Consider the following 24,349-nt stretch of genomic DNA (forward strand, 5'->3'; position numbering starts at 1 on the left):
TTGTCGGTACTGCGTTTGCCAGAAGTCGCCTTCTCTCGTTTGTACTATACATGTATCTATCTTCGAAGTGAAACGAGCATATGTAGCTATATTGATTTGGCTGCCACTTATCTCGCCTCATATTGGCTACCCACCGACTTAACAGCTCTTTCTTTTTCAGAGGAAATCTAAAAATAGAGAGACGTGTATACAGTAGCTTATTTACATTTTGTAGACAGCTTAAAGACGAAAATGATGCACAAGACGCTAAGTACAACACGCATTTAGATACTCACCTGAAATATGATATTCCAGTTGTTTTATCATTTCTATTAGCGCAATTGTACGCTGTACATACACTGAGCATGATTCGCGATCGGTCAATAAGACTTTTAAAACAAATTACAACTGGAAAACAGTAATTTTCTAACGCAGTACTACACAGAACACCAGTACTATACACCAAATGTAAATATACTGACATGTAGACGTTTCAAAAAATGGCGCCTGGTGTTGCTTTTTGCTGGCGCTGGGAGCGCTGTTACCTCACAGATGGCCACTCTATGTAGTTTATATACCTCCTTGGTCTTCACGGTACGATTTATCTGCGCAGTAAAAGCAGTGTGCGTCTTTTGATATCTTTGGTAAGTTGAACAACAGTTGGATTCCCTGTATATTCTTTGGACATGTTGTGATAGACATTGGTTAGGTTATGTGTGATGAATACATGGTGTTTTTGTTATTGTGATGCTATCTATGTATTTGAGTATTTAAAATAAATACGGTAAGTATTTTTATATACCTTTGATGATAAGTATCAACAATATCTTGCGATTTTCGTATTTTGTATGTTACATGGACGGCTCGTATCGAACATTTCTCTTTATCCCGGTTTTCTTTTCAGTTATGAGAAATAGTAATAACATGTTTCTGGTACAAAGAAAATAAAGTCAATATATTTGTTGCACAGTAGGCTTAAATTTTATTAGTGCTGATGTGATATTCATTTATATCTGATATGTGCGTTATTTACTTATAGTTTTTTTTATTTGGTTGTTTCGTGAGATGGAACATGTTAACTATTTGCATTAGATGTAGTTATGGCTCTACAGAAAAAAAATGGTTTGCCTCAAAAATTGTCATTCACCACCTTTAATCCACTGACAAGATAGGAAAAGGTTTGTTTGTGTAGCAGTAATTTGCTATTTCGCAGCAAAAGTGATGTACTAATATTGGATATGATACTTATTCCTTGGTGGAGGTCTCTATCTAAGGGGCAAAAGACAGTGGGAATAAAAGAAAAACAAGTCTGGTAGTAGAGTATCATCCAGTGTGTCAGTTCTCTGTTGTAGAAACTGCTAATTTTTTCTTCATGTTGCCCAAGTTGAGTGGTAGAACTGTGAAAGCTATCCACTATGTGAAAACCTTCTTTGGAGTTGATGATTAGTAGAGTTGGATTTGCCATCATACATTATTATATCATTCAACATGACAGCTCATGTATTTTAAAGATGCAATATGAATACATTTTCTCTGATGTCGGGAATTTGAAATGTGTACATGAAATTGATTTCTCGTTGGCAAAAGTGCTGGGTGTGTTTTAGTTCTCAGCAAGAATGATGATACTCAGGATTACTGTTTGTAACTAGTGTATGATAACTGCATATGTTATACACTAAATATTATGGCAGGAGAAATGAACAGCAATATTGGAATGAAAGAAGAAGCTAGGTGAAGTTATCAATGTGGAATAACAAATTAAATGGGATCGACTGCTGATGATGCCACTTCTTTTGTTTGATTAGATGATTGGAAAATGATATTTACTCTCTGCTTCACACAGAATAACTCTTTTCGAATATAAGATGGTGAAAAATTAATGCAGATCTAACTCCGACAACAGAATAGTTGTAGGTAGGCGTACAATAAATCTTTCTAGAAAGAGGAATAGGAAAAAGTACCGGTAGCTTATATTTTAACTAATTTGAACAACATTATTAAAACGTTGCTGGAAGTTTGGAATAGGAAAGAACAGGTGTTGTTCAAAGAAATCCAGCAAAAAAACCAAGGCAAGAGAACTGTTGACAGGAGAGATGGCATTTAATGTGCCAAAGTTAAGGGAAATGTCTGATTCCCATTTTTGTAGCTTTTGTTGTAGGTGTTGGTGTTTTGGTATCGTCAGATGCGGTTGACCTATATAGGTTAAGGGAAGTGTATTTTTTTTTTTTTTTTTTTTGGTGTGTGTTCATAATTTTGTGTGTTTTGGGATCTTGGTGTGTCTTTTTTTTATTGTTATACTTAGCTTGTCTCCTCCCTAAAATCCTCAATTTCCACTGTTGTCCTGTTAGTTTGATTGTATTTTTTGAAGGAAATGTTATTGTCTTATTTATATGTATTTTCGTGTTTGTTGCGGTGTGTATGTAGTGACATCATAGGCGCCATATTGGATATGCTTAGAATAGCTATTTCCATCATATCGTTGACGTCATGGGTCAAATCACTTAGATGGAATCGGACACTTCCATAATCCCCAGAGTTATTAAGCATGCTTGAAGGTGCCCAGAAATAAACTTGAAAGACATAGTGCTACAATCTGACCGGTGTGACGTGTGTCGTAGAGAACGCAGTGGTCCATATCATTAGGTCTATATGTTACTAACTTAAAAGTGATGCTACTAGCAAGATAAGTATAGAGCTTCTACTTTGGGTATCAAGATTACCAAGTGACACATCAAGAATGATATTCCTTGAAGTTCCAACAACACCATAGATCTTTGGGATAGCCTAACTAAGATACCCAAGGATCAATACGCATTATGGCCCTTTGTCAACAGTACTAATTCACCTACATTTCTGAAAGCTATAAAGTTTATATCAGTCAATGCACACACAATTTTTATTTATTTTCTATACCGATTTTGAGTTTTTAGTCTTGATCAATACACCATGATGTTTCGTGGCTGATGGCTGTATCAGAATATAGTAGGGGTGAGCAGTTCCTTGAGGTTCGTACTAGAGGACAAATTGAGGCATCTGGTTGGTCACACACAGTTACATGTTTGGGGCACTGCGCATTTTATCGAGCAGTTAAAAGGCCTGTCCATCTCACGCAAAGGCTAAATTGTGAGCTTCAGTATCAAATCATCCTGTTCCAATACAGGACACAGTGAATATTCTACAGGTGAACATTGCATTGGATGTATGTGATCCTGTGCAGCAGTGCCTGATGAGCACTCACCTCAAGTGAAAGGGAGACTCGGATACAATGGTGTTTAGGAAACCAAATTGCACAGCCTCCCGTCTCTGGCCATCCTGATTTAGGTTTTCTGTGATTTCCATAAATCACTTCAGGCAAATGCCGGGATGATTTCTTTGAAAGGGCACGGCCGATTTCCTTCCCCATCCTTCCCTCACCCGAGCTTGCGCTCCGTCTCTAATGACCTCGTTGTCGACGGGACGTTAAACACTAATCTCCTCCTCCTCCTTGCACAGCCAGTCACCTATTTTCCACAGCTCATCTCCAACCAAAACAAAAGAACTTGGTGATTATTAATGAGAGCCTACTGTATCAGTGGTATTGCCTGCCTGCCAAGTGAACATTGCAAACTATGAACTGTATCATTGCTAATGCCTGCGACGAGAGTATCGCAAAGAAAGTTGTGGGAACAAAGCATAAGATCAAGAATACTCAGGATCAGCTGCCACAGCTAACTGCCCAACTACCACACATAAGAGGCAATACTGATAGGATGGTAAAGATTCTACACTGAAGGGAGATGAAACAAATCTAGTGTTGTAACAACAAAATAGAGAGACTTCCTGACTTCCGCTCTGTGAACAAACTACAAGCTTAGCCACAATTGTGGAGTAGCATGTATTGATAACACGGTATGTCACATCAGCACACACATTGCTGAGCACAAGCAGTACATACAGCATGGTGAGCATACTAATTTTGCAGTGGCAGAACATGTAGACAAGTTTGGTGGATCAACAGAATTTAAACATGTCCACATTTTAGCTAGGCTGCCACTTACTACAAAGTGAAAAAATCAGGGAAGCAGTTGAGATGGCAAAGGTGCCATGCGGCATGAGCCACAAGGAGGTCTCAGGTTCTTGCCATCACTGTTGGCAGTAACTGTGAATCGGGGAGTTGAATTTGGTAGTGCAGCTGCCACATAGGGCACCGTAAGCATACCAAATCAGCGACAGCAAAAGCCTAACAGGTGAACATTGCAAATATGAACTATTTTGTTGCTTGTGGCTATAATGAGAATATCACAAAGAAGGCTATAGGAACAAGGGGTAAGATCAAGAGTACTCAGGAAGAGTGACCGTGGCATATCGCCCACGTACCACATGCAGGAAGAATTCGTGATAGCATGTCTATGCCGAAGGGGACCCAAACCTATGTACTAAAGCAACCATCCAATAAGAGACTTCCTGGCTGTCACTCTGTAAAGGGACTTCACATGACAGAAGTATACAAGCTGAGCTGTGATTGTGGAGCAGTCTGTATTAATGAGATGGTATGCCCCATCAACCCATGTATTGCAGGGCGCAAGTGATACATACAGCTCAGTCAGCATACCAACTTGACAGTGGCAGAACATATAGACAAGTGTGATAGACCCACACAGTTTAAACAAGCCCATGGTTTAGTTAGGCTGTCACTGCAAAGCGAAAAATCAGGGAAGTGGTTGAGATGGCAAAGTGACCATCCAGCATGAGCCACGAGGAAGTCTACAGGCTCTCACCACCGTGGTTGCCAGTAACTGCAAGCTGGAGAGCCGAATGTGATAGAGGAACTGTTCCACTGTGTGCCATAAACACCATATTGCAGGCAGCAGGAAGCACAGACAGCTCAATTGTGCTCATACGAAAGCAGCACCATCTTGGTATGGCAGCTTTCACCAGAATCACCAGTGGCAACTAATAAAAATTTACGTAAAATGAAAACTCACATCAAAATTCCCAGCAACAGCATTTGACGTCCCAATCAAAACTTAGTAAGGCCAAAAGGCCCAGACAATTTCAGATAAGTGCAAAGCAGTACCATCTGGTTATTCAGAAGTAAGTTTATGTGGTTTCTGTAATTTGCTTTGGTGAATGCCAAGCGGATTTGAAAATGCTGCTATTGATTTATTGATTTACCTAACTGAATCCGGTCTTCCTTTTCTATAGTACCCTAGTTTGTATTATGGGAGGAAGTGATAACACGTAAATGGAATATTTGTGCCCATATTGTTTTCCATGTTTTCCAATTAAGGAAGTCTATATCTTAACTTTTCACAGTTCACATAGTAGTGTATCTAGTATTTTATACAAATGTTGCTGGTTACTAGTTTATTTATGTAGTTAGGTGCAATAAACTCACAAGAATGCGGAGCCTAAGGGTCTTGCGTGAGAGAACAGTCATTACTCTCAGCTAAGAGCTCATCTCTGTCGAATACATTACATATATTTCAATTAAAAATGCAAATTCGAGGATGCAAACCGAAAGGTGATTTGTATACACAATTCATCAATTATCTAGAAGGTGACATGCCATTCAACAGGCTGTCTTCTTTGTAACTTAGTCAGTTCTAATGAAAACGTCAACATCTTTCAGGAAAAATTAAAATCTGATGTTATGCAGATGTCTGAGCTGTTCTTGTTCGATTATCCATCACCAGAGATTGTATTTTTGAGGGAAATGCTGATCTGCTCATGTGATATGTTTTTTAAGTTTGTTTTACTGGTGATTATACTCTCTAGCTACAAAGTCAGAACAGCTGCTACGGTATCGGATGTACTGTCATTAAAATGTGGTCTGACACTGTAGTGTGTCTTATTGTCACGCAGAGGACCTGGGCTTATTCTTCAATACTGCCAGGGATTTTTCCAATGGAACGGGGTCCTCTTAGCCTCATGATGTTAGTTGAGGAGATACTTGGATGATAAGTGTTGTTTTGACAGAGGCAAATGATGATGTATGGGTACTAATGTATTTTGTTTACGTTTTTGCCTTTTGTGAAAAACTTTTGAATCAATGAAACTGTATTATGATCGTGTACATTTTATGTTCTAGTTGAAACATGTATCAGCCTCTCGTAGAATTGGGGGATTTGAAATCTGTCCTGAGAAGTGTGCTGGTGTCATCAAGGAGTAAATTGACACCAAAGGAGCTCCAAAATGATTTCCGAAGAGTAGAGGGCAAATTTGTTCCATATAGAAAGTTTGGATATGCCACTTTTGAAGACTTCTTACAGTCAATCTCAGACGTTTGTTCAGTAAGTGCTATTATTTTTTTTTAATTCAGATTTATTTAACAATATTTTATTGGCAGAAATGCTATACTTAGTTGTAAAGTTGAGTAAGTGATGAACATGTAATCTTACATGTTGTTTTCTCTGCACCATTCATTGGTGAAGGCATCCAAGAAAAAAATAAATGAAAATCTCATTTGAATGTAGTCCTTTCATAGCTCGTAACTTAGCAGTTTTCTCCTTATATGGCCGGCCGCGGTGGTCTAGCGGTTCTAGGCGCTCAGTCAGGAACCGCGCGACTGCTACGGTTGCAGGTTCGAATCCTGCCTCAGGCATGGATGTGTGTGATGTCCTTAGGTTAGTTAGGTTTAAGTAGTTCTAAGTTCTAGGGGACTTATGACCACAGATGTTGAGTCCCATAGTGCTCAGAGCCATTTGAACCATCTCCTTATATGCAGAAAGAAACAATCCCTGTGACATTTTATTGTATATTTGTTATGGTTTTCTTTCACTATTGCAGGCAGATTCTGGGATAGTTCCTTAACTAGAACACAGCCTTGTCCTTCCTCCTTCTGAACCATTGCTTTGCCTCAAATGGGCATGACACTGACACTCAGACTTATGTTATCTGAAAGTGATAATGGTCTGGACATCAACCTTGTTTGTAGTTGTCTCTCCATCTCCAGTGCCTTCTCCCACTTTCTGTTCAGGAAGTAATCTCAAGTTCTAACTCTGTTCTTGCTATAGGAAAGAATCTTGCAATCTTCTGTATTGCAGTACTGCCAGGGCCAGGATTGTAGCATTAGGTCATTCCATGTCAAGTGGTCCAATTCGTAAATTATCCCCACCTTACCAATCAGATTGTGTTCATATTTTGTGAGTACCTACCTATTCATGTTACAGGCAATTCCACAAATTCTTAGCTCTCAATATTAGTCATTAGGTGCCACTAGAGTTCAAGTCTGTCGCATTTTGTAGTGAGGATGCAAAAAAAGTTCAGGTAGAATTATTAAATGAAGTAATTCTCAGAGAAAGCATTGCTTTTAGGAGTTTATTCTATATTTATTTCATTGTGAATCTGCGAAATTTAGCTTTCAGAAGTGGATGCTTCTGGAGAGAATTGGGGGAAAATTTTACTCTTTAAAATTTTTCTTGATATTTGGGCAATTTTGAACTTGTACATCTTAAAAAGAGGCTACTCTAATGCAGTTTTGGTATGTTTTATCCCTTAGGCCACAGACTCTGTTTCATTATCAAGAGGTTTCCTGATTACTTGAAAATAATTTACCAGTTACCCAAAAGCGCATTTTGCAATCGAATACTTCGCGACCATACTAGTGTGAAATGTTGCATTACATTTTCAAGCTCTGGGAGTGCCTCATCTCCCATTAGAACATAAGTTATTATTTCTACTTAACCATTTACTTGATCTGATACAGGTAATTCAGCTACATAATTTGTTATTTATTATTTTCTGAATACATTTCCATCGTGTAATTGACTCACTGTGCCCACATTCATTGTAGTAGCCTTGTAGTTTGGATCAATTGTTGCTGTACATAAATTGAAAAATGATTTTTATTGGTATAAAATGCTTGCATTTGTTTACCAACAAGGAAATAGTTATGCCTCCTCCAGCTGTGACCATGTCCAGTAAGAGGTTTGTGGCTATATGCGCAAGCTGCATCCCATTGCACAGCTTTGTCCTGTGCTATGCTGTCCTAAGTAGCTTGATGAAACTGTCTCCAAGTCTCTCGTCGAGAGAGGTCCATCTGAGCATAAGAAATACAAATATGGCTGTGGACTCATGTGGAATTTATCTTCTTTATGGACCTTAACTGTACCATCTGAAATTTTACATGTGTCATCTATAGGAATGTGACAGACCGTCATGTGTTTTTCAAGAAAGACCTGTGTCTGGATCAGTGTGTTGACCTTTGCTTCAATTCTTTGACTCACTATGAACTCTTAACAAAATTGTTTTAGTTGAAGTATTCCTTACTATTTACAACACGCTATCCACCTCAGAAGATATTTGGAAGAAAAACCCATAGGGATTTTTGAAACTGTGTTCTGTGAATGAACAAACATAAAAATATGAAGTTATTGTTCTAGTTTTCATGTGATAATCTTCTTATTTTCTTTGAAATTTTTATTTCCTCCTCAGGGCTAGCTGGCACAGTAGCCCTGAGACAAATCCTCATCCAGCAATGCAGATGTAGGTTTCCTTTGGGTTCATAGCATTGTTTCCGGCAAACCCATGCACCTCACTCCACTGTACTTTTCTCTCATAATTGCTTCCTGTAGGTGCCTTTTGTTGCCTTTTTGTCTAAAATTCCCTTCCATTATGTCCTTTATGAAGTTGCGACATTATAACCATCTTAGTTAGCACTCTATTTCAAATACTTCCTGTTTCATCTTTACCATTGTCTCCAGATTTTGTGTTCCAATCATGCAGTTTCAGACACCTTTTCATTAATTTATGTCAGAAGATTTGTTGAGAGAGGTTTTTCTGCATCAGACTACTCTTTAATGTCATACTCACTTCGTATGCCATTACAGTTTTGATTCGCAATGGTTACAAATAAGCGTGTTGTAACAGCAACTTTAAAGGGTAGTTGTGAAAAGCCTGTTTTAATAAAATGAATGGAATTTGTACAACTAAGCTTCGCTTAAACTGGTTCCTGCTGGATCTGTATTTAATAAAATTACACATATTGGTGGTTGGCTCAGTATTCACGAAGCGAAGATGTATGGCGGTAACTTCATGGACTCTGATTAAAAATGTTGAAATGCTGATTTTGCATTTATGTTTTGCATAGTTTCTCTAATTCGCTCAAGAAGAATACTGGGGCGTTTTCTGAATCAGTTTCCACAGCTGTTTCCTTTTAGTGTCCATATCTGCTTCATCTAGGACTATTGTGTGTTAATACCTGGGTAAAACTCTAGATAAGCTCCAGAGCCATACTGAAGTGTTTTATATGCTGCAATGTTGTCAGAGCTTGCTATGAGATATGTTGGTGAAATAAGGAGGGTGTGCCATATGCTGGGTCTATACAGCCATTGAGAGAGCATGGGACAGATGTGTTTCAAAGGTATAGTGTCACATTCTCACATCAGTATATTATAGCTTTCAAAACCATAACAATTCAGAAGAAATGGGCAAATATTTTGTAATTGAAGATTATCAGTTTAATTTAAGTTGAGCTATTAGGTCCCAACCTAATCACAATATTTTAATTCATGACATCTTCAGGAGATAAAAAATATGTGACAACAAAGATTATTAATTTAATTTATGTAATTAACACTGTTGTATTCCAATCTAACTTAAGCCTTGGACTAAGCTACAGATTTCTTGGTCACCAAAACGAGGTTTTGTAGTTTTCACATTTGTTGGTTTTGCCAACTCACAACTGAGCTGTCACATCGTAACCTAACCACAACCTCGTAATTCATAATGTATTCAGGAAAAAGTCACTCGTATGTAACAGTGAAGACTATACACTGAAGAGCCAAAGAAACTGGTACACCTCCCTAATATTATGTAATTATGTCAGGACCCTGCGAGCGTGTAGAAGTGCTGTGACATGACATGGACTTGACTAATGTCTGAAGTAGTGCTGGAGGGGATTGACACCATGAATTCTGCAGGACTGTCCATAAATCCGTAAGAGTATGAAGGGGATCTCTTCTGAACAGCACGTTGCAAGGCATCTTAGATATGCTCAATAATGTTTGTGTATGGGGAGTTTGGTGGCCAGTGGAAGTGTTTAAACTCAGAAGAGTGTTCCTGGAGCCACTCTGTAGCAGTTCTGGATGTGTGGTATGTCTCATTGTACTGCTGGAATTGCCCAAGTCTGTCGGAATGCACAATGGACGTGAATGGAGGCAGGTGATCAGACAGGATGCTTACGTACATGTAAACTGTTAGAGTCGTATCTAGACATATCAGGGGCCCCATATCTCTCCAATTTCACATGCCCCACACCATTACTGAGCCTCCACCAGCTTGAACAGTCACCTGCTAACATGCAGGGTCCATGGATACAAGAGGTTGTCTCATACCCGTAAACATGCGCTCGATACAGTTTGAAACGAGACTTGTCTGACCACGCAACATGTATCCAATCATCAACAGCCCATTGTTGATGTTGACAGATCCAGACGAGGCGTGAAGCTTTGTGTCGTGCAGTCATCAAGGGTACACAAGTTGCCTTTGGCTCCGAAAGCCCATATTGATGATATTTCATTGAATGGTTCACATGCTAACATTTGTTGATGGCCCAGCATTGAAATCTGCAGCAATTTGCAGAAGGATTGAATTTCTACCACGTTGAATGATTCTCTTGGTCCTGTTCTTTCAGGATCTTTTTCTGGCTGCAGCAATGTCTGAGATTTGATGTTTTACCGTATTCTTGATATTCACTGTATGCTCGTAATTGGTCGTATGGGAAGATCCCCACTTCATCGCTACCTCAGAAATGCTGTGTCCCATTGCTTGTGTACCGACTATAACACCACGTTCAAACTCACTTAAATCTTGAGAACCTGTCATTTTAGCAGCAGTAACCAATCTAACAACTGCACCAGAGACTTGCTGTCTTATATAGGCGTTACCAACCACAGCGCCATATTTTGCCTGTTTACATATCTCTGTATTTGAATACTCATGCCTATACCATTTTCTTTGGCACTGCAGTGGAAATTTAATCTGTGCACACTGCATAACTATACCCTTGGAAATCACAACATATTTGGGGAAAAATATGTGAATATTTGTGACATGAGTGCACACAGTGAAATTTGTAATCGTGTTTGTCACAGATACTGAGCTGCTGCAGTTGAAAGTATGCTATTAGGTTCTGACCTAACCACAACCTCATAATTCTTGACCTATCTGGGAAAAAAAGTCAAACGTTTGTGACAAGAATGAAGGAGAGAATAGTTTATGGTTTGGCCCTAGAAATTCATTGCCTCTTTTTTCACAACTCATTGGTTACATGGAAGTATCCTGCCAGTGACTGTGCCAACCTGTGAGCAGTAGGGAAACACTGCCATGACTGCCACTGGTCCTGATCTAGACTTTTGCCTAATACTTGTCATCTTCACTGAAGTGGTGCTCCTTTTCAAGCTGCTGTGTTTTTAACATGTTGAATCCATATAATGATACACCAGTATTTCACAGTTTAGTAGTATATTATGAAAACTTTATTACCCTCTCAGTAATGTATTAATCTGCCACCAATATTCATATTTACACTTTCATTGATCCTCTCATAGTGTATTCACCAAGAAGTTCATCAGTGAGCCGTCTTGATCTTCAGTACAGTTCTTGGTAGAAAGTATGCAGTTTATGGTGGCTCTCACCATCAAGCAGGTTCATCACTTCTGGTATCGTGAAATACATGCTCATTTAACAGCGAAAAAATTGTTCCATGTGATTTGTGTCACAAAATTAAATATAAAATCTCAGTGGTGCATCTTATGTATGAACTGTTCAAGAGTATTTCACTGAGTTTATAAGAATATCAAGTGAATTTAGCTGGGTTCCACCAGAAAATCGGCGAGCGATATGGAGTTTCTAAACATTTATTGTGATGCTGCCAAGTCTCAACTACACTAAGAGTCGGAAGAATATGTATGTTTTCATAGCTCACTTGTTTTTTTGAGTAGATCTAAACATCTTGCACCATGAAATATACTTGTGAGGTGAGGTGTTGTCAGGTACTGAGCAGAAGTAACACTAAAATAGCAAAAGAATGCTCCATGGAGTAATATTCTCATTTTGGTAACCTGTGTAAATTGTCGAAACTAGTAGTAAAGTAAAATAAGGAGAGATTGTTAATAAAGCTGAGCTAGATTCATGTTTTCTGAATAGTGGCATGCAGTTCATTTCAGATTTAATTCTCAATTGTCTCCTACTAACAGCATCTTTTAGGTTATCAGTATCCATACTAATTTCAATCTATCCACATTGAAGACAGTCTGAATAAAGTTGCGACATCTCTGAATGTTGACAACCTTGTGGATTTCCCAAATATTGTGTCAGCTAATTGTTGAAACTAAAAGCAGACAAACAGAGCTCTTCGTCATTACGGTGTGCTGAGTCAACTTTTCTTTGCTACATGTACAGTAATTCGTGAAATAGCCAAGGTTATACCAAGTAGTTTCCTGTTGTCAAATTCAATTTCCAATACTTATAAGTTTTGTGGGTAACCAGTTCCGGTTGCCAGGAGGAGCAGGTGTAGGTATGTCTTCTGGTAATGCTAATCTACTCGACTGAAAGAATCTCTGAAAAGTTTTTTAAGATTTTGTGTTTGGTAAAACTGACAGAAAAAAATCAAAAGTTAACAATGACATTTGTTTTCTCCATCTCACCCAATCATTTTCAGGTTTTTAAAAATATGTAATTTAATAGATTTCTGAGTGAGGTCATATAAATTGCTATTTATGTTCCCTTATATGGCTCATCCTGCCAAATTTTTGTATATTATGGAAAATTCTGCATGTACAGGATCTGTTTTGAGGCCAGTCATATATCAGCTCAACCCCTTTACCATTAATTTTAATGTAAGCTAATAATGATAGATGTGTGGGGCATTTGAATTGTCAGATATCAGGTAAACACAAATATTTATTGTCTTTATTAAAATTTCTTGAGTCGTGTACCAATAAAATTTCTTGTGTCATGTACCACATTACTAACATTGATATCTTTGTCTGAAATTTTGAGTCACTGTTGTTACTAGCCACAGAGCACCCTATACTTCTGCACTAAATAGCTATCAAAATAAATAAAGTAGGAGTAAAGGAGACCACTCATTGAATAGCAGAAATGCTGTGTCATCAAGAGGCACACACAAAAGAAAATGAAAAATTTGCTGGCTTTCAGTAGAAATCCTTTGAAGAGGTGAAGTACGCAAGATTGCATTTGCAACCCCCCCCCCCCCCCCCCCCCACACACACACACCAGCACACCAGCTGAACATATAATGCCACCAGGAAATTGGGGTGGGGGTTGTGTTGGGTGGGTGGGTAGAGGGAAAAAGTTTTTTTTAGAGTTGGGGGGGAGAAAGGTAGAGGCAGCAAGCAGTATGGGGGTTCAGGATAGTTTGCTTGTGCACTGCACCTCAGTGGCTCTGACTTCTATGAGTCACATGCCTAGCCTGTACATTTACCACCCCAGGCTGTAAAATTCCTATCCTTCACACATGCTGCCTCCCTCCAAGTTGCCAGCTACCTGTCCTGAACTCCTCCCCCTGCTTACCACATCTTTCTTTTTCTACCCCTCCAACCTGACACAACCTTTACGCCAGTCTAACTGCTAATGGTGCTGTATGTCCAGCCTATGCAATGTAGCTGCGCAGGTATGTTGTGTGTGTGTGTGTGTGTGTGTGTGTGTGTGTGTGTGTGTGTGTGTGTGTGTGTGTAGGCGGGGGGGGGGGGGGGGGCGCACGTGCACATACTCCAAATTTTGAGTTTTTTCTTGAAAGCTAGCATGATTTTATTCTCTTTTGTGTGTGTCCCTTGACATCTTGTCACTTCTACTATTTGGTGAGTGGTCTTCCATACTCTGAAATTATTTACATCCTATCAAATCTTTCCATACAATTCTGGATGAAAGCTAGTTTATAAACTACTTTATCAATTTGTCAGCTTCAGTTTTTCGTGTTTCTGTAGATGCATCTCCAAAGTGAATGGTGTGTTTTTGTCCCTGTCATATATGCTCCACACAATACTTAGTCTGTTTGTAATAAAAACTTTGGATGTTAAGTCACATGACAGTAAAGCACTTCATACTTGTCAAAATGATTACCAGAAGCAGGCACAATGTATTGTAGTTGATCATTGCACTAGTATGGGAATGACTGTATCTTTGGATGCACTGGAGGGATCTGGAGGATGAAGTGCTCAGAGGTGGCCAGCTAACCAAAACCTCCGTTATGAACATATTTTTGGAAAAAACTCATGACTGTGCTGTGCTTATTCATGTACTTCAGAAAATGGATGAAATACATAATAAAAATGTTGGAGAATGAGTAGACTTTCCACTTAAATTGTTTGTTTCAGTGCTGCTTTACCCACTAGAGCTCTGGAACATCCAGCAACATTCTCTTTAAATACTCTCTCTGTGAACTGCCATCACTTACTGCAAGGTAAATTAGATCTTTTGGCTGGTGTTTCAACACATGTTCTAATAAATCTGTCCTTGTCATGTTACTGCTAAACTATATTTTGTTTCTCTGCCCAGCAAACAATGTTGTTGCCTATGTGGGCACCTAATCTTGTATAACGAAATGATATGAAGAGCTATCCATAACAGTTCTAGAGTTGTTTTGTTAAGTTTTGAAACACAGTGTCTTCAAACAATCTCACAAAAGTATTGTAATTGATTTCTTCATTGTAGTTGGAGGTCTTGTTTGAACTGAATAAGAGTAGACAATTAGGAATGAAATCTTTCGATTTTCTGGCATGTGCTACAGTTATTTTTTTCCTCTACTGGTTGGAGCTGCCACACTACCACTTTTTTTAAACTTTGTCCCGCATTCCCTACTAATACCCTAAGAAAGCAGAATTATCAGGCTGCAATATCTTGACATTCCATTAGTAACCTGCGGCCAGGAATAGGTGTATAACGGAATCCTAGCTTTTTTGCTACTTATTCAAGGGTGATTTGCTATCCTGAAACAGATTCGCCGCTACAAGGGTAGCTTATAGCTTTTTGAGTGTTAGATACTCCTTCCTCGAGTAATATATTTCATGATGAATCCCATCTTCTGAAAAAAGTAGAGATTTGTGACCCTTTCCTTTAGGCGTCTCTTCTTACCTGGTGTCACCAATTCAGGTTACTCGTTTGATTCTTCTTTCACTAATTTCTACTTGCACGTCCTTCTGACTGACCATTTGCTGATTTGTAGAGCATCTGCAGTTGGTGTCATTACTTCATCCAAAGGAATGAGAGGTGCTCCTGCACCCCCCTCCCTTCTTCTCCCCCTTCCTTCTTCTCCCCCTCCCTTCTTCTCCCCCTCCCTTCTTCTCCCCCTCCCTTCTTCTCCCCCTCCCTCTTTTCCCCATCCCCCTTCTCCCACTCCCTCTTCTCCTTATCCCTCAGAATTTGCGTTTACATAATACACGAATTCATGAGACTGACTGTGTGTATTCACATCATGTCTGATACTTTTTGAAAGCTTCTTGGGAGTGAGCAGCCTCAGTCTGCCCCTCTTTTGACTACTTTTATCACACATTGTAAGGCATGTGAAGCTAAAAGTCACCCAAATACCTTATAACAATGCCTCACAGATGACTGAATGATATAATGCTGTAGGCAGTGCAGTGGAATTGGCAATGCAGAGCTGATAGTGCCAGGCTCCCATTGTTTAATAGATGGTGGTATCCATATAGTCCACTATCTGTCAAATGACAACTAGTTTAAATCAGACTTTAGAGAATCTACTAGATATGTGGGAACTGGATTCTGGCTTGTTTTAACACTGGACAGAATAGTGAAATGATCAGCACATTTTAAAAATATCCATTTTTAAATGTGACGTAACGAAAAAACTCTTACTATGTTTCTATGTTTGGTGTCAGCTTCAGGAGGCTTGACTACAAACCAAATATGTGGCTGAGAGATGTGATTCTATTATGAACAGTGACACTGTGAGCTACCATATGACAAGCACAATATCAGTCTTAACTAGCAAAACATTGTACTGCTAACAAATCGTTATTTTCCTCAGAAAGTGATGTGTCAATGTGGTAACGGAAGACAGGGTGTCTTTCCACAGGTCAGTGACCATGTTTATGTACTCACATAAAAATTTTTTCTGTCTTGTTTGCATTTCATTTTTTTCTGATACAGATTTCAGCACTTGACCATCCTCAGACCTAACGTCAGACAAACAATATAAGCATGGAATATATATTGTATGGGACAGAAACCCTAAGCACAACAAAGAAAACTTGTTGGTCCTCGAAAGAAAAATTATGAGAAGGATCTTTGGACCTGTCCAGGAAGGGAGCTCGTGGATACATAGAAAAAAACCAAGAATTGTATGAGCTGATGAGGCAACCGAACATCGTTCAAAAACTGAAAGCTCGGAGAATAAGCTTGGCAGGCCGCATTGTTAGGAGACCAGACACCTCTTGGGCATAAGCCTTACTTATGGGAAGGCCTGATGGTACCCATCCAATTGGAAGACCCAGGAAGCGATGGAAGGATAAGCTACAGAAAGACCTTTGCCAGCTAGGAGTCCATGGCAACTGGATCCAAAGTGCACAAGATTGCCATCTATGGAGAAGCATTGTGAGGTCGCGCATGATCTACAGAGTCCTCGATCACAGATTTGATTGATTTATTGATGGAATATACATTATTTCTCATGTTATGGGAAAGATTTGTCATAAGAATATAGAGTGTATGTTACTTCATCACATTACAAGAACAGCCAGACTGATAGGAATTTTGCAACAAGGTATAGGAACCATACTTACAAGTTGAAGAAGAGTTCATTGGGGGCTATTTAAATTCTGAGAAGTGTAACTTCACTTAATTAGAGAAAGCCTTAATGTGCTTAAAGCCATCTTCGCATGGGACAAAGAATCCATTGTTGATAAGACATGAATGGGACATACATCCTCATGAGACAGCACCCGCCTCACGTGGGATGTATTAATTACCATGACTTGTGATTGCAGCCTTCTTCAGCAGCAGCTGTCAGCATTATCTGCCTTGCAGACCACATATATTGTTTATGAAAATGGATCTGTGTAAAATTTCTTTGTTAGCTCTATTAAAATGCATGTTCTCTCCTTATCCGTGTTCTAGTCACATTGTTCTGTCAATAGTATACATAAATAAAATGTTAAAAGATAAAAAGGAAAGTTCCATGTTCTGTCAGTAAGGACATCAGGTTATAGAACTTCATAAAATTGGAAAAAAACTCACTCCTGAGAGACAGTGCACTTACATTTACATAACATTGAATATTACAGAAAATATTTCTGTTAATTTAATAAGGAAGTCCTACTACCTTTTAGAAAATGTGAAGCTGAAAACAGAAAACTGATACAGGAAGACATTCATTGTGTCATCATGTGGCGCCTCTACGAACTACACTACACCAAAAGTCTGCAACAAATGACCCTGTATTTTATGTTACTATCTTCTGATGGGTTTAATCTTTGATATGTTATTAACCGACATTTTTTATAACAAATCCAACCAAGAATGACACATTTCTTATTAATCTTCAGTGTGCTGTTTCCGTAAAAGGGTGTACTATCATAAGATGCAAGTTATAGTATGAAAATAATCAAACATTAAAGTCTTTAACCACCAATATGGTGTTTCCCATCATTTTATTACGACAAATTGTACCAGTAGTGATGTGGTTTGAGGAGGTCCTCAGTATGCTGGTGCTGTGAAACAGTATATACTCATAGCAGAACCAAATGTGGGCATCAACTGAAAACAACAAATACAATACAGCATCCCACAAGTTTTGCTTGTGACATAGAGCATTCTTCCTTCTTATTGATTCAACTTTTCATAGCATGTTACTGAAATATCACAGAAATCTTGCTCAATGCAGTCCCCAACAATCAGTCTTCCTTTCTCATCACATCCAGTAAGTCTCCTTTGACGCGGTATTCTGGGTGACTTTTCTGGACTCTAATCCTTTCCCTAAACCTTAATTAGTCTTTTTCCTTCACCTCTCTTCCTTTGAACTTCAACCCTTCTGCCAGAAGACGGAGCCACTGAGTAGATTTTTTATCTATACTATTACATTATGTTTTCAAAACTTTATTATTTTCATTGATATACAAAACTTGTGTTTCATACAAGGCATTGGTACCTCAACAACAGGAAGTGACACACAAAACTCTTACAGCTAACATGTCCCATGTGAAGAAGTCTGAAAGGCCATGTATTCAGTAGCTTAGAAGAACTTAAGTAAACTGTCTCAGAAAAAAGCAGAATGAGTGGAAAGGAGCAGACTGATTTTATTGAGAATCGGTTTTATGACATTTTCTACGACTTGTTATCATGCCTGACTGCTCTTTTATTTTGTGACGAAGAATAGAATGTTTCTGCTCAGGATCCACAGTTGGTTTGGCCAGTAGTTGGTTTCCTTCTGTCACTCTTAATGTGTTTTGCCATTGTGAGTCGTTTTAATAAAAGGTGTCTCATGTTGCATAATTCTTATGTAACTTGATGTTTCTTAAATATTTTACAAGAGCTGTATACAGTACCTGAATATGAATTAATCCACATTGATATTCACTGAGAAGCACAAATACAAATGTTAAATAGATTTTTAGTGTAATTTGCATTTTACATATGTTTGAACTTACATTACTTCTGTTAGAGTGTGGTTTTCTTGTGCTTGGAATGCCACCTGGTGGTGCTTTAATAATTTATTTTCTCATCTGTGGCTATATTACTGCCAGTGTACACTTATACTTGGTACAATCATATACTGTTTGACTATTTGACTCTTTAAGTTTATGATGTATATATTATTCATATTTACATACTGGTCTTCCATCGAGTGGCGAGCACATATTATTTCTTATAATATATTGAAATAATGTGTACACCATGTTTTCTCTTATGACAAATTTTTCTTGTAATGTGTGAAAAAACGTGTATCCTGTGTTCATACTTTTTGTGTTGTGACAGATCTGAGGATGGCTGATTGCCAAAACAAGTAATCAGAAATAATAAATTGTCACCAAGACAAAAAATTTTGTGTATTAAGTGTCAGTGTCATTGAGGAATGTGCAAGTTGCAAGGCATCCGTTTTGCCCTCAGATATATTCACGAATCAGCTTGAGGAAGTCATGTGACAGCAGTACTGTGAAGTTTAATCTGTTTTTGTGAATTTGAAATGCTTCTCAGCATAAGTGCTTGACTTGATACCGGATACCGCCTGGTATACTTTTGGCTAACATCACAATTTTATCTTTGTGACAATTACATCCTGAAGGAGTAACCTGCCTCCAGTGTGTATGTCAGTGATGGTACATGAGTGATTTGCAGAATATCACAAGATACTCTTCTCAGCTGTGCTCCTGGTGCACCAGATCATAATCCCCATTGAAAAAAAAAATATGGATGGAAAAGAAATAGGATGTTGATGAGTTGTCATGAATATAAGATAACCTTTGGAATGTCATCCTAGTTGCTTGTGACGAGGAGCAGAAAATGAAATCTTAACTGAGCATTCCATAGACTCCCTTTTTTCAGAAATGCAATTCAGCATTGAAATCATGAAGACAAGGGAAAGCGATAAATTGTTATGGAGAATCCACAGTCTTTGTTATTTTTTGGACCCAGAACACCTTACTAAGAATTATGATCATTTCATTCTGTTAATTTTATGTCCTCTACAGTGCAACAAATTAGAGCAGTAACAACAAAAACAGCACTCAAGGTGAGATTCAAACCACACGTAGCAACAAAAAGCCATATGCAAGTCTCTTGATAATCTATCTAAAAAGAAAGATGATGAGACTTACCAAACAAAAGCGCTGGCAGGTCGATAGACACACAAACAAACACAAATATACACACAAAATTCAAGCTTTCGCAACAAACTGTTGCCTCATCAGGAAAGAGGGAAGGAGAGGGAAAGACGAAAGGATGTGGGTTTTAAGGGAGAGGGTAAGGAGTCATTCCAATCCCGGGAGCGGAAAGACTTACCTTAGGGGGAAAAAAGGACAGGTATCTAAGGTAAGTCTTTCCGCTCCCGGGATTGGAATGACTCCTTACCCTCTCCCTTAAAACCCACATCCTTTCGTCTTTCCCTCTCCTTCCCTCCTCTCTTGATAATCTCTCTGTCATGTGACTGCAGCACTGTGTAGTTTGATCTGTTTATGTGAATTTATGTTCATTTTGCTGAATTAAGAATTTATGACCATATTATGCCTTTACTCATCATAACCAAAGTGGTTTCATCTTTCAGTTCTGTAATAATAGGAATGATAGTATAGTAAGAATTAGTGTAATAACAGGAATCAGACAATGCAGTTCATCTTGTAAATTTTTTGATAGTACATTCTTAGTGCCCAATTCCAAGAAGGTGCAGCTCTTTAATCAAATTCCCTACTACAAGTGTTTGTACTTTTAAGAGCAGTACTGTTCACAATTTTATGTGAGGCTCCCACATAAATAGGAAGCTCAGATTACAGCTTGGCCCATTTTTTGTAATGTGTACAGCTGAAGATCTCCAAGCTGCTTTCTTATAGTGATCAATTAATTAAGTGGCAAATTTGATGGGAAGGAACTGCTTAGTTCACTATTGTTGTTGACCTGAGACTGGTTTGATGCAGCTTTCCTTGCTACTCTATCCTGTGCAAGCTTCTTCATCTGCCAGTACGTACTGCAACCTACATCCTTCTGAATCTGCTTAGTGTATTCATCTCTTGGTCCCCCTCTACGATTTTTACCCTCCACGCTGCCCTCCAATACTAAATTGGTGCTCCCTTGATGCCTCAGAACATGTCCTACCAACCGATCCCTTCTTCTAGTCAAGTTTTGCCACAAGCTCCTCTTCTCCCCGATTCTATTCAATTCCTCTTCATTAGTTATGTGATCTACCCATCTAATCTTCAGCATTCTTCTGTAGCACCACATTTCAAAAGCTTCTATTCTCTTCTTGTCTAAACTATTTACATCCACGTTTCACTTCCATACATAGCTAGACTCCATACAAATACTTTCAGAAACGACTTCCTGACACTTAAATCTATACTCGATATTAACAAATTTCTCTTCTTCAGAAACGCTTTCCTTGCCATTGTCAGTCTACATTTTATATCCTCTGTACTTCTCACCATCATCAGTTATTTTGCTCCCCAAATATCAAAACTCCTTTACCACTTTAAGTGCCTCATTTCCTAATCTAGTTCCCTCAGCATGACCCGACTTAATTCGACTACATTCCATCCTCGTTTTGCTTTTGTTGATGTTCATCTTATATCCTCCTTTTAAGACACTGTCCATTCCGTTAAGCTGCTCTTGCAGGTCCTTTGCAGTCTCTGATAGTATTACAATGTCATTGCTGAACCTCAGATTTTTATTTTTCTCCATGGATTTTAATTCCTACTCCAAATTTTTCTTTTGTTTCCTTTATGCTTGCTCAGTATACAGATTGAATAACATTGGGGAGAGGCTACAACCCTGTCACACTCCCTTCCCAACCACTGCTTCCCTTTCATGTCCCTCGACTCTTATAACTACCATTTGGTTTCTGTACAAATTGTAAATAGCCTTTCTCTCCCTGTATTTTACCCCTGCCACCTTCAGAATTTGAAAGAGAGTATTCCAGTCAACATTGTCCAACATTGTCAAAAGCTTTCTCTAAGTCTACAAATGCTAGAAATGTAGGTTTGCCTTTCCTTAATCTTTCTTCTAAGATACGTCATAGCATCAGTATTGCTTCAAGTGTTCCAATATTTCTACGGAATCCAAACTTATCTTCCCCGAGGTCGGCTTCGACCAATTTTTCCATTCGTCTGTAAAGAATTCACGTTAGTATTTTGCAGTTGTGACTTATTAAACTGATAGTTCGGTGATTTTCACATTTGTCAACACCTGCTTTCTTTGGGATTGGAATTATTATATTCTTCTTGAAGTCTAAGGGTATTTCGCCTGTCTCATACACCTTGCTCACCAGATGGTAGAGTTTTGTCAGGACTGGCTCCCCAAGGCTGTCAGTAGTTCTAATGGAATGTTGTCTACTCCCGGGGCCTTGTTTCGACTCAAGTCTTTCAGTGCTCTGTCAAACTCTTCACACAGTATCGTATCTCCCATTTCATCTTCATCTACCTCCTCTTCCATTTCCATAATATTGTCCTTAAGTACATCACCCTTGTATAGACCCTCTATATACTCCTTCCACCTTTCTGCTTTCCCTTCTTTGCTTAGAACTGGGTTTCCATCTGCGCTCTTGATATTCATACAAGTCGTTCTGTTTTCTCCAAAGGTCTCTTTAATTTTCCTGTAGGCAGTATCTAACCCCTAGTGAGATAAGCCTCTACATCCTTACATTTGTCCTCTAGCTATTCCTGCTTAGCCATTTTGCACTTCCTGTCGATCTCATTTTTGAGATGTTTGTATTCCTTTTTGCCTGCTTCATGTACTGCATTTTTATATTTTTTCCTTTCATCAATTAAATTCAATATTTCTTCTGTTACCCAAGGATTTCTACTAGCCCTCATCTTTTTACCTACTTGATCCTCGGCTGCCTTCACTACTTCATCCCTTAGAGCTACCCATTCTTCTTCTACTGTATTTCTTTCCCCCATTCCTGTCAATTGTTCCCTTATGCTCTCCCTGAAACTCTGTACAACCTCTGGTTCTTTCAGTTTATCCAGGTCCCATCTCCTTAAACTCCCACCTTTTTGCAGTTTCTTCAGTTTTAATCTACAGTTCATAACCAATAGATTGTGGTCAGAGTCCACATCTGCCCCTGGAAATGTCTTACAATTTAAAACCTGGTTCCTGAATCTCAGTCTTACCATTATATAATCTATCTGATACCTTTTAGTATCTCCAGGATTCTTCCAGGTATACAACCTTCTTTTATGATTCTTGAACCAAGTGTTAGCTATGATTAAGTTATGCTCTGTGCAAAATTCTACCAGGGGGCTTCCTCTTTCATTCTTCCCCCCAATCCATATTCACCTACTACATTTCCTTCTCCCTCTTTTCCTACTATCGAATTCCAGTCACCCATGACTTTAAATTTTCCTCTCCCTTCACTATCTGAACAATTTCTTTTATCTCATCATACATTTCATCAATCTCTTCATCATCTGCAGAGCTAGTCGGCATATAAACTTGTACTACTCTGGTAGGCATGGGCTTTGTATCAATCTTGGCTACAATAATGCGTTCACTATTCTGTTTGCAGTAGCTTACCCGCATTCCTATTTTTTTTTATTCATCATTAAAGCTACTCCTGCATTACCCCTATTTGATTTTGTATTTATAACCCTGTATTCACCCGACCAAAAGTCTTGTTCCTCCTGACACCGAACTTCAGTAATTCCCACTATATCTAACTTCAACCTATCCATTTCCCTTTTCAAATTTTCTAACCTACCTGCCCGATTCAGGGATCTGACATCCCACGCTCCGATCCGTAGAATGCGTTTTCTTTCTCCTGATAACGACGTCCTCTTGAGTAGTCCCCACCCTGAGATCCGAATGGGGGACTATTTTACCTCTGGAATATTTTACCCAAGAGGACGCCATCATCATTTAATCATACAGTGAAGCTGCATGCCCTCAGGAAAAATTACGCTGTAGTTTTCCCTTGCTTTCAGCCGTTCGCAGTGCCAGCACAGCAAGGCTGTTTTGGTTAGTGTTACAAGACCAGATCAGTCAATAATCCAGACTGTTGCCCCTGCAACTACTGAAAAGGCTGGTGCCGCTCTTCAGGAACCACAAGTTTGTCTGGCCTCTCAACAGATACCCCACCGTTGTGGTTGCACCTACGGTTCGGCTATCTGTATCGCCGAGGCACGCAAGCTTCCCCACCAACGCCAAGGTCCATTTTTCATGGGAGGGAGTTCACTATTAATATACTGAAAGTCTAGTGTATAAATCAACTGCCTGTAGAAACAGGTGAAAGCAAACCGTCAGTTTTTTTTTTTTTCCAGAAAATATTTTTGTTGGGTATTCATAGTTTTTGTATTCGCTGAAGAAAATATGACAAGGGAAGAAAAAATTGATTTTTTACTGAATGTTATTGTGATATTACTTTAGTGTTGAGACTGTGTGCCACCATGCTAATACTTTGCTACTTGTTGCAGATTGAATACAAAAGTGACGGTTCTGTATATGTGGTACCTGTTTTAACAGATTCTTTGAAGTACATTGCAGACCTTGTGAGCAAACAGAAAGTGCTAAGTCTTAAGCTTAAACATAAAAGATCAAGATCAAAGCACATGGGTAAAAAATTTATTCCAGCATACTTGCAACACAGTCTTGAAAGTTTTGTCAGAAGTCGTCCCAAGGTATGAATGTTTTCATTTTGTTTTTTCTCTTCCAGTGTTTAATAAACTGAAATCAACATTTGCGAATAATGGTGACTTGGTAAAATATT

General features: G+C 38.7%; 1 protein-coding gene across 2 annotated transcripts in view; it reads left to right on the forward strand.

Moving 5' to 3' along the window:
* The first annotated feature begins 638 nt into the window (after positions 1 to 638).
* The window catches only part of LOC126259270 (uncharacterized), a 119,629-nt gene continuing 95,918 nt past the window's right edge, over positions 639 to 24,349 (forward strand). The window contains exons 1-3 of one of the 2 annotated variants that reach the window (XM_049955905.1): positions 639 to 763; positions 6,050 to 6,251; positions 24,057 to 24,260. In XM_049955905.1, coding sequence (XP_049811862.1) covers positions 6,057 to 6,251; positions 24,057 to 24,260 — 399 coding nt within the window. In that variant the 5' untranslated portion in view covers positions 639 to 763; positions 6,050 to 6,056. Of the gene's footprint in view, positions 764 to 6,049; positions 6,252 to 24,056; positions 24,261 to 24,349 lie in introns of those variants that run through there. The other variant, XM_049955906.1, reaches the window with a different exon arrangement.

This window comes from Schistocerca nitens, chromosome 5 (genome assembly GCF_023898315.1).
Source record: "Schistocerca nitens isolate TAMUIC-IGC-003100 chromosome 5, iqSchNite1.1, whole genome shotgun sequence".
Classification (NCBI taxonomy): Eukaryota; Metazoa; Arthropoda; class Insecta; order Orthoptera; family Acrididae; genus Schistocerca; species Schistocerca nitens.